The sequence below is a fragment of the Bemisia tabaci genome, unplaced genomic scaffold, assembly GCF_918797505.1.
Source record: "Bemisia tabaci unplaced genomic scaffold, PGI_BMITA_v3".
Lineage (NCBI taxonomy): Eukaryota > Metazoa > Arthropoda > Insecta > Hemiptera > Aleyrodidae > Bemisia > Bemisia tabaci.
Window position 1 is genome coordinate 1 of NW_027311771.1, and position 11,915 is coordinate 11,915.

The following is an 11,915-nucleotide window of genomic DNA, read 5'->3' on the forward strand; positions in this document are numbered from 1 at the left end:
GTTAGTGAAGTTTTGCGTGTGAATTAGGTACGTCGATTCAATAACAATTCCGTAATTTAATTGCATGTTTATGTTTTCTTGCAGATACTGCTATGCAGTGGCCACCACTTCTTTTGAGCTGCGTGGTCATAGTGACCACATCCATGATTGAGGCGTACAGCTTGCAGAGAAAAAATGTCTGGTCGCCGAGCAGAGCGGCCGTTTGGCTTTCGCCCCTTCTTCAGTCGGAACCAGAATTAGCACACCAATACACCAATAACGAAATCGAAAGTGGTAATGTACTTTATTATTTTTTTTATTCCTCATAATAGACTGATTTAGTGGCTACGTCGCTCGATATAATATCGAACTCTTGGTTCAAATGTACAAACATGTACATGTACAAAACATGTACAAACAATGTACCTCGTCTCTGATTCGCGCCCTTTGCGCCATGGTGGTAAAATACGTCCAATTGATTCTTACAATCCAAGTTTCTTGCGTTTTATGAGTTTTCAATAGATTTATGACCGGCTAATGACTGAATTTTAATAAATTAACACAATTAACTCATGAAGAAATTGTACACGAGGTTAAATTAATTTGTTTTTGTTTGAATTAAGAGTCCGATATTATATCGAATGATGTAGTCACTGAATCAGTCCATTCACGTAAACAAACAGATAGATCGTATTAGATGGTGGTTCGATGTATTGTTTGATACAAGACAATGGAACATGAACTCAAACAAAAATTTTAGGATTTAATGAGAAAAAGCAGAAAATGAGAAAATTCCTGACAATCTCACTTTTTATTGCCATCTTTTACCCATTTGAATAAAAAATGTATCACGAGATACCTGTTCCCTCAGATTACTCAATTGACTTTTGAGGCTATATGTTTACATGTTGAACCAATCGATGTCGATATAATCGCACCTGTCTGATGTAGCAAAGAAGGTCCTGCCAAAGTATTTGATGAAAAGTACGTAAAACTATAATAATAATCTAACATACCAAACGATCCTTTTTCGATCATTACAATAACCGATTACAATGCGCTAAAATGAACGATTTACTCGAGGAATGGAATAAAATTCAAGACCCTTAAAGCCCAAAACACATGACAGATAAGGTCTGTAGCAACGGGACCTCAGTCATTGCATTTTTAAATTTCATCTTACACCTTAAGTTAGCATGTTCTTAAGTACATTTTAATGGCAAATTTGGCTGGCTAAGCAGTATAGAACATAGCAATTGATTAAAAAAGCCAAAATAAACAAGTAATACTTCAAACTACATACACATCGATGAGAAATAATGTAACATTTACAAGACACAAAGCAAACGTTTCGACCGCCTACAAACTGTGATCTTCTTCAGTTTGTAAGGAACAATCATCGGAAATATCATCATCATAATCCTCATAAAAAAAAAAATTAAAAAGCTACAAAACTATTAGCAAACCATGCGAAAATACAAAATTTTTGGCAACCATATCTTGGAATAAGACATCTTTATTTCTAATCTATGTATATGTAGTTTGAAATATTACTTGTTTGTTTTGGCTTGTAGCTCGACTTTTTTTAAATCAATTACTATGTTCTTAAGAAGGGTCTGAACAAGCCACCAAGTGCCCTAATTCATACATTACTCAAAGTCCGCGGCTTGTTATGTTTAACGCAGTAGTGTATGCAACGCAATCATGCACCATTTGACCACGAATGGTTTTCGTCAAGTGCAGCGTAGTGACTAGGAAAGCTAGAGCGCCTGTAATTGTTGTGCACGCAACATGGACATCCCTCAAACACGAATAGTTGCATCCAGACATTGTCATTGAAAGAAGCCGAGCGCCTTCAATGGAGATGTTGCATGTGTAAGGAATTTGCGATTTGACTGTCGATTCATATGCAAAAATTCACGAGAAATACGATGGTGCCACTGGTTTCTTCTGAAATCAACTCCCAAGCTCAAAAAAAGCTCTCAAGTTGAGGCCAAAATGGAGGGGATATCCCACGCTATCCTGAAGGTCCACCTCTACATCAAGACAAACTCTCCATGCAAAGATAGGGAACAAATACATTAACAGGGTTGCCGTGTTTTCAGTTTTGGAGTCCCCAAATAAAGTGGCAGCCCTGTCAATGTATTTGCTCCCTATCTTTGCATGGAGAGTTTGTCCTGATGTAGAGGTGGACCCTCAGGATAGCGTGGGATATCCCCTCCATTTTGGCCTCAACTTGAGAGCTTTTTTGAGTTTGGGAGTTGATTTCAGATAAAACCAGTGGCACCATCGTGTTTCTCGCGAACTTTTACCGAAGAATCAGCAGTCAAATCGCAAATTCCTCACACATGCAACATCTCCATTGGGATTTCGTTAGAATGGAAACTGGTTGGAGGTACTAGGTACACTGAAAAAAAATTCTCGGCGTTTTTACTAAGGTCCGTTGGTACCTTTACCATCTCACTTTTTTACCAATTATTGGTAATTTTACCAAGACAGACTGGTAAGCTTACCTAAAAACCGGTATTTTTACTGTTTTTTTCAGGTAAGAATACCACTTTTATTAGTAATCAATTCCCGGTAACGTAGCCATTTTATCTCGGTAATTCTACCACAGTCGATAAAAAATATTGGCGTTTTTACCAAGGTCCAGTAAAATTACCGAGAAAGTTCAATAATTTTACCGAGATTTCTCGGTAAAATTACCAATTCCATAAATGGTAATTTTACCAAAAAAAAAAAACTGGGATCAAATAGAACCATGAATTCTTGGTAATTTTACCCTTTTCTTAGTAAGTACACCGAGATTTTTTTCTCATTGTAGTTTCAAGTATAACGACGTGTGGGTAAATTTTTCTGGCGGATTGTTGGTGTGGGAAGTTGAGGACGGCAGCAACATTTCAAGCCATTGATCGGGGGCACTTTCGATTCCCGAGTCAACACTGACCGGCTGACCTACAACGTGCAGTGGATTAACCACGTATTGAGCTCAATTTTCTAATTTCACGCGAGATGAAAAAAATCCGTTCCCCTCCTACAGCCTGAATTATATTGCATTCGCTCCCTCTCAGATGCGTGTTGTATCCGACCTTTTGTCACATTTGGCTTGAAAATGAAATTTTGGAAAAAAACTCAATTCATCGCCAGTTTATTACCTGGCTTCAAAAAGCTTCTTTTTTAATTATTCACTGGAAAAAAAACACATTGGATCTAGAGTCCAGACTTTTAAAAACATCGACAAGAAAAAGGACTCTTGATTCGATCAGAATCGAGCTTAAGTCAAGAACCAAGCCTCTTAATCTAAGCGGATTTCGTTTTGATTCAAGCAAAAATCCGATTGAATCAATGAGTATTTTTTCTTGTTAATATTTTCAAGAGTCTGGATTCTAGATCCAATGTGTTTTTTTTTCCAGTGTTTATTCATTTATTTTTTCCCGTGATCGTCCATGGAAAGAGAAGCGCAGCAACCACAAAATGATTATGATTTTTCGAATGAGTTTGTTGAGAAACATAGTTCCGCGAAAAAGCAGCGTTTGAAATACTAATGAATCATTTTCAAAGCCGGAAACTGCCAGATCATAGTGCAACTCTTGTCAGTGGTGATTCTTAAAAGCTGGCAACACTGGTTTTTCCACCATTTGAATCCATTGAAAATATCGATAGTAGGGGAGGCAAGCTGCCGCATCAAGAATCGATTGTTTACATGCATTTTAAACGGAGGAAAAACAGCGTTGCCAGCTTTCAAGAATCGCCACTGCCTCTTTGTGGCTCAAAAATGAAATGAACCGCTCGTAACCTACTTTGTGACACACCAGGGAGGTGATAAAATCTCAAAATCTCATTTTTTAACCAAACTTGACAAAACCATCACACGTACTGAATAAATTTATCCCTGTGGACACTCATACTTTTTTCTATAGACAATCACAGATAGACTAGAGTCCCTTTATACCCAGAGTTAAGACAACTCACTTTTGGTTCGGCTGAAAGTGGCCTAAAAAAAAATCCAATTCTGATTGGTTCTCGCTCATGGAGGCCGAAACGAGTGCACCAAGATGGCGGTACCTCGAATGTGAACAAGAATAATGAAAATATCACCTAATTGTGGTTTATCAAATGTAAATTGTCATTTCCATCGGTCCAAAATGAAAAGAGAATAAGAAATTATTCACAAAACAATCTCATTTTCTTTTTAATTGATCAATTTGTTGATGTTGTTGTTTTTGTGTGACAGACATCGCAGGATTCCTGATCCTTGTCCCTCAATATCGTTCGTTTGGGTGCACTCGTTTCGGCCTCCATGGCCAGCCAAGGCCGGCTGTCAGTCAGCTGATAATCGAGTTGTCTTAACTCTGGGTATAAAGGGACTCTAAGATAGACGGTGTAATTGCAGGAACGCGCAGATCGTTTGTGCTGTTTTGCTGTCTTCGCTTCTATCTTATTCCTTCCGATAAAAACAAACAAACGACTCTGTTCGAAATTCTCACAGAATATTCTTCACTTAGAGAGGAAAAATTAAGACATTATTCAGGAGATGACGTTGAGTTTATCTCCAGTTAAATAATGAAGTATGACAGTCTGCAGCGTTGTAAACGGAGGTGCGCGTTCCTGCAGTAGGATCCTGACACTCCATAGAGAAAAAAAAGGTGGTGTTTGCATTTCGGGCATCTTGGAATTTTTTTGATGACGTAGGTCGGTACAGCGACTTTTATCATCGATTTTCTTGGAAATGATGTGATTTATGGAAAAAAGTCATTCTATAAAAAGTGCTTAAAATTATATCATGAGTTGATTTAAGCAAAAAATGGGACATTATGGTCCGTTTTTCATACTTCGAATTCTGGATTTCGCTCCCCAGGTTGCACCGACCTACGTCACCGGGTAAACAAACCTCAAGATGCAAACACCTCCTTTTTTTCTCTATGCTGACACTTTGCCGTGCTAGGGGAAAACCCCGTATTTATAATTCGAGGATTGCCACAGTTGATCCACTAAAATGTCTGGGAGAATTATGAATATTTTCTCCTAAGATTTTTACATAATTTACATCTGATTGCTAATAAAATTTCTGAAAAATTGGAGGAAAGATATTCAGAGATTTCCCTAAAAATTCGTTTTGCACCAAAATAACTTTGGCAACGTCTGATGGCTCATACGGCTATCTTGCTTAGCACGGCAGTATTGATATACGTAACAGAGACTACTGCGCGTTACTTAGTGACAGATCCAGGGACAACTCTGCCGTGCTAAGGAAGAACGCCGTATGAACATTGGAAAGTCGCCAAATTTTCTCCGATTAAATTGTTATTTTTGAGGAAAATTGTCGATATTTTTCCTTGGAATTTTCATACTTTTTAGATCAAATTACGAGCAAAATTACCCGAGAAATTGGAAGAAAAATATTTACAAATTTCCATTAAAATTGGTGATTTGTCAACGGAAATTTGGCAACGCCTAAAGGCTCATACGGCGTTTTTCCTTGGCACGGCAGAACTGCCCTCGTCTCTATTTCCCAGCAAACGACGAGAATGGTACCTTAGTACTGTTTATCGACGGTGGAACTGCCAGACTACGTATCTCGTTTGCGGTGTTTAAAAATCTCCGCTCCTATTTTATCTTTTGGAAGAAGTTCAAATCAATATCATTATGTGAAGTTTTTACTGATATTTCTTCGCACAGAGAAGATAAATCAAAGGAGTTTTCAAGAATTGACGTGTAGTAGTTCTCCACTTGAAAAATAAAGTGTAACACACTGAAAAAAAATTCTCGGCGTTTTCACCAAGGTCCGTTGGTGCCTTTACCATCTCAATTTTTTTTACCAATTATTGGTAATTTTACAAAGACAGACTGGTAAACTTACCTAAAAACCGGTATTTTTACTGTTCTTTCAGGTGAGAGTACCACTTTTATTGGTAATCAATTTCCGGTAACTTTGCCATTTTATCTTGGTAATTTTACCACAATCGATAAGAAATATTGGCGTTTTTACCAAGGTCCAGTAAAATTACCGAGAAAGTTCAATAATTTTACCGAGATTTCTTGGTAAAATTACCAATTTCATAAATGGTAATTTTACCAAGAAAAAACTGGGATCAAATAGAACCCTGAATCCTTGGTAATTTTACCCTTTTCTTAGTAATTTTTTTTCAGTGCAGGAGGTCTGCAACGTCGCAAACCGAGTTACGCGGTCTGGAAGTTTCACCGTCTTCATGTCTTTAATGTGGAGGAAGCGATTGATTGAACACCAAAACGCTAATTTGCGAATACCCTCTGTCAATAGTAACACCATGCTGGTTTTGCTTTCAGATACAGGTTCTGATCCAGAGTCCGTGGTGATGGAGCAGATAGCCAAAAGGGCGTTCACCACGATTAGTAGGTGGCAACCGAGCCAGAAAGAAGAGCAACGAATGAGGACCAGGTCACTGGTTTCCCTGATCCCGAGCTTCAACATTTTAGCTTCCATCCAGAGGAAAACGCGGCAAGGGGCTCAAGAAAAGTACCGAAGACCCATAGGACTGCCCCTCAGATGGGGCTGACCCCGGAATAGAAGAGCACACCAGAATCGAAAACTCCGCTGAATTACTTTTCTTATTAGTTTTAGCATCTAGTTTTATCTTCGTAAGAAACTCTGTTTAACTGGATTTGGTACCTCAATTGTTAAACGAATTATTGTGCAATATTACTAACTACAACACAGACATCTGGAAGCTACCTGACATCTCGAAAGTCTATAAATCTAGTCCTTAAACATAATATCATCACTCCGACTGATATGATACATTATTACACCTAATTTTCAATCTAAGAAGAAAACATTCATTGTTGACTGTACCATGTATACTTATTAACAGATCATAGGTAGTAATTGAACCTTATTGATTTATCAGCAATGCAGGCTGAATTTCCCCCAAAAAATCGTAGCATGCATTTTACAAATATAGTACCGTATCATCTAACTATGTTCGTAAAAATTTCAACCATTAATTTTTTTCTTTGCGTCCAATTCCAAATTTTTTCATATTCGGCGATATGCTTACGTTGACTGCTCACAGTCAATTTGTCTAAGTTTACACCATCAAGCAGTAAGACCATGTGTACCTTGTCCTTCGTTGTTTCTGAGGAGCAGGTTTTGTCCGAACACTTTTTTTTTAGAAGAAATAGCAAATTTTAGCCAACTTTTTATGCTTTTTTTTTCCTCCTACATTTTACCTCAGAATTCTCTCCTTAACTTGAAAGCTTACGGAGAGTCTGATACAAGGAGGTTTTAGTCAATATAGCCTAATCAATATAAAATCTGCATTGTGAGATAACTTCTTTGAAAAGTTGAAAGAAACGGAATTATACCTAAAAAATGATATATTATAAAAATTTGAAATCCCTCACTCCTTCAAAAATTTTTGAAAATAAAAAAAAATTGACTTGAATCGCTCGTATTTTATTCATACATTCAATACTTGCCTTAAAGTAAATTCCTCAAACTCAGGATAGATAGCGATATACTCCTATTTTTCAAAACCAGTTCATCGTGACTCATAAACCGAAAAACCTATAACTCCTTCATCCTGATGCGCCCTTTCATAATTATTAATTGAGCCGAACAAGCTTGGAAGAAAAGGTAGTAATAGAAGGAACGTTTGAAGGAAAAGAAGAATAAATAACATGCGGATATTTTCAGCTCCTCCCTCAGTTTGGTGTTTTCTTCTTGTCAAAAATAGCATCTTTTCCACGTGAAATGAATGTTTAAAATATTTCAGAGGCTAGAGTAAAGTTATGATTCTTTTTCGCCCATAAACTAACCGTTATCAAAACCCCACGATCGACCCAACCAGATACCTGGGGATTGGTTGAAAGATGAACAAAATTCCAATTTTAGTCACGTAAACGTAGTCCATATGCGTGAAGTGCAGTATTTGCATGGAGATAGAACCCCTCTCACTGCAATAAGAACTACATGAAATCTCATGCACTGCTTGGCTTGAATAAAAACTCAGAGTGTGAGTTTAATACACGGTAAAAATGAAATGATAATCGCGCGGGCACACTCACAAGTATGAAAGTGAAATGGCGATAACGTAGAAAGGCAAAAATGCAACTTACTTTACCATATGTTTGGTATAAAATATCAGTCGTGAAACTAGATACCATCTGTTATTTATAGAGTGGATTAAGGAGGAATGGATCGAGAAGTTACGCAGCTAACTACTTAATCATATCAAGGAGACGCACAGCTACGGAGGCGGAAAAATTCAAAGTGCCTTCATTTTCCTGCGTATGCAACGCTAATTACCATGTTTTGTGTGCAAACGAGCATTTTCATCAACGAAATTAAAGCAAGTTATTTCGTCAGAAAATTAAATACCACTCCTCTACCAAAATCTATTTATTTAATGCGTATTATAATAATGTACTTAGGTATTGGAAGAATCTTAGTTTTCCGGATTAGGCCGTAATATTTGCAAATCTGAGTTTTCGACCGTTCACTCCGTAGCGAAATCGATAGACGGGAAGTTGAAAGGTACTATATGTAGTATATTGGAGCAATGATTCATTGTCAAACCCTTTAGGCAGAGAGGAATATTCTGTCAAATTTACCACTAAAATGACCCAAAAGGACATAGCGCCCTTTAAGCTTTGTTTATATTCAAAGGCATCTCTCAGGCAAGAATAGTTCCTTCACGTATCATGCCTTGCACATCGTGCTGTCAAAAGTGAACCACGAAAGATCGTGAGATCTTTTGTTGTTCCACGCCTGTGCACTACTATTCGTGCCTCGGAGATATCCTTGCAGAATAAACGAAGAATGGAAAGCGATTTGCCATCTTAGATTCTTGTAGTGAAGCCCGCCTCCGCGCTACGGGTTAAAAGGTGAGTACTCGGACGGTCAAAACGCCTTCACTTCAATGCGTATGCAATACGGACATCCATGGAGACCGAATAGTTGCATCCAAGACTAAAAATGAATGTCCGTCGCATTCTCGCATTGGACACTAACCGACCAGCGTTGTATATAGTGCCGATGAAGTAAACTAACACTGATTTTTATCGCGACTTTGTCAATTTTCCGAATAATGCTTTAATTTTTTAAATATATAACAACGTTCCCGTCGTTAAGCGTGGACTACGGCTATTACTTTCTCTGATCTAAGAACAACAAATGCAGCAAAGTCGCTTCACGGTCACTTCTGAAAAAAATTCCAGCGCGTATATTCATCTTTTGTAATAACATGTCCGATAGAGAATTTGCAGGTGTCTGAAATTCGTGATTTCCATCTTCAAAACGATACTACTGGGAAAACTGAGTACGAATAGGATTGCATTTTGCAAAAAAGAACCACAAGTATTGCTATGATGCGAAGATTGTGCAAATTCATCCCTCGCAGTAAAATTACTGAAAACATGAAAAAATATGAAACTTACGTGATAATTTTTGTCTTTAATTTACAGTTTTTAGCGAGTAAAATAGAAACTGTTAATGGATGATCAGGTTTTTCTTCCAAGACAAGAGAAGTTGCACAATCTTAGCAACATTGCAATGCTCGTAATTCCTTTTTGCAAAATGCAATCCAATGTATCCTTGGTTTCTAAATTGAACGATTGTTGGAGAAAATATGACAAAATAACCTGATCTGCTAAATTGCATGTGTTTAAATGGAAAATTCCGGCAGATTACGTCATAACGTCGCTTGGCTGACATAAGGGCGTAACTACACATTGAGATGATCCCGGAAAAGCGTTGAAATGTATGGTAGACAGGGTTCATCGCAGAGTGTAGTTACGCCCTTCTGTCAGGTAGGCGACGATAAGGCGGCACATTTTCTCACTTTTAAATCTACTTTTCTTCAATTTCTCATGTTAGAAAAAAATGATGAAAAATACTGCGAACTCAGCTCATTAAGCACTCTCAAATGGAGAAACAACATTTTTGTGCGCAAAGTCTCCATTCGTCAGGATTAAAAAACGACACACTGGAAAAAAAACACATTGGATCTAGTGCAGACTCTTAAAACATCGACAAGAAAAAGTACTCTTGATTCAATCAGAATCTAGCTTAAATCAAGAACCAAGCCGCTTAATTTAAGCGGATTTCGTTTTGATTCAAGCAAAAATCCGATTGAATCAAGAGTATTTTTTCTTGTCAATGTTTTCAAGAGCCTGTACTCTAGAACCAATGTTTTTTTTCCACTGCAGCGTGACATCGTGGTGTTCGTTCGCTCATCGCATCGCGGCGCCAGCATTTTCCACACGACGTGATGACGGCGACACGGCGTCTGGTCACACCGGGCGCAGTTCGGCCTCCCGTTGCATATCGATGAACTCCCCTACGAGGCGCAACATAAGCGCGAGTGAATCCAAAACCGGGAGCACGGCATCGCCGCGACGGCGATTACCCTGCGCGGACGGAGGGTCGATAAGGGGCTTCAAAGATGAGAAGGGTCCGCGGAGGAAAAAAGAATAAAGACATAGACAGTAGGTCGAATGAGAGAATTTTGCGACCATCTCGATTTCACGGTCAGCCGAGTATAAATCAACGTAGAGGAGTCTCGCGGTTCGCTCGCCAGACGGTCCACCGTGCTGAGGAAAACCGCCGTATGAACCATCAGGCGTTGCCAAATTTCCTTTTTATAAAACACGAATTTCCCGGTAAACTTATGAAAATTTCCCCTCGAATTTTTCAGACGATTTTGTTCACACTATCATCTGGGGTTACTGGAAATTTAAAGGGAAAATGTTTATAACATCCTTCGGAAATAAACATTTTATCGGTGGAAATTTGGCAACTCTCGAGTATTCATACGGCGTTCGCTAGAGGTGGGTCCGGTTATTCATCGATGGACGGCGGTGCGACCCCGGCGAGTGGCAACCGCGGGGCGACATCAAAGACGCGCCTGAATGATTCTCGGCATACCGCACGCAGCGCACCAGCCCCAAGGTTACTCCGCGACCCCATTGAACATAACTTTTAGAGACGTTATTATCCCCGTAGAGTAAATATCGCTCATGCCGTGCTGTGGTGAAGCCTACTCACTCCGAGACACTCTGGACGGAAATCGCCATCCTCTATGAATAGGCTCTTTGGACTCGCTTTCAATGAGAGTATTCGACGTATGACAATTTATATCTGTCGCAGGCAATTAGTCAAACCGTCGCTCCTCTGACGTAAAGGCGTATCTCGATTTCCACGTGAGCCATGTTACAAATGGACTGCATTTTGCAATTTGGAACTATAAATTCTGGCTCTTTTGGAAAAACACTTATGTGCATAGGGAAACTAATGACACATACGTTGTTTTTAAACCGGGCTAGAATTTATTGTCCCAAATTACAAAATGCAGTCCAAATATGAATCAATGCTCTTTGGGGCTTATATTGAAATCGAGATACGCCCTTACGTCGGGGGAGCGACAAAATAAGGTATTTTATCAAACGCCCAGGCAGATACCCAAATTTTGACGGTTTACGAAATTTTGTAAATTTATGGCGAAACGCTCGCGATTTTTTGATATTTTGGGGGGAAATAACTCATCAAATTTACGAATTCATCCCCTTGTTCCTTCTTCTTCAAATGATGCTTATATCTTTGAGTGGTAAAATTTTAAAAATGTCTGTATTGTATGATATGCTGTAAATTTCAAAATAAATATTCGTACAAGGAGCTAAAAATCGTGTAAAAGACTATTTTATGATACACATTTTAACGGAGAGTTCTTAATTACAGGAGAAGTATTGCCTAAAATTATGACTAGAATAAAAATGTCAATCTGAATAAGAGTGTTTGACTATTTGCCTGAGCATTTTACAAAATGCCTCATTATACTATTTGCCTGCATCAACGATCAACTGTAACACTAGTTTGTTGACACTAAGTTTCATAGACTTTGAGAGCACTTTTTATCAAGTTTTCGGTGCATTGACAAGTAGGTGCCAAAAAACCACAG

General features: G+C 38.5%; 1 protein-coding gene across 1 annotated transcript; it reads left to right on the forward strand.

The window, feature by feature from the left end:
* The first annotated feature begins 55 nt into the window (after positions 1–55).
* On the forward strand, positions 56–6,732 carry LOC109032221 (uncharacterized). Its single transcript, XM_019044238.2, has 2 exons — positions 56–273; positions 6,286–6,732. The coding sequence occupies exons 1-2, from the start codon at positions 93–95 to the stop codon at positions 6,513–6,515; spliced, it is 411 nt and encodes a 136-aa protein (XP_018899783.1). The 5' UTR covers positions 56–92; the 3' UTR covers positions 6,516–6,732.
* The last annotated feature ends 5,183 nt before the right edge of the window (positions 6,733–11,915 follow it).

Coding starts and splice junctions, on each gene's coding strand:
- LOC109032221 (XM_019044238.2), top strand. CDS start 93: ATGCAGTGGCCACCACTTCTTTTGAGCTGCGTGGTCATAGTGACCACA. Junction 274..6,285: donor CAATAACGAAATCGAAAGTG/GTAATGTACTTT, acceptor TTTTGCTTTCAG/ATACAGGTTCTGATCCAGAG.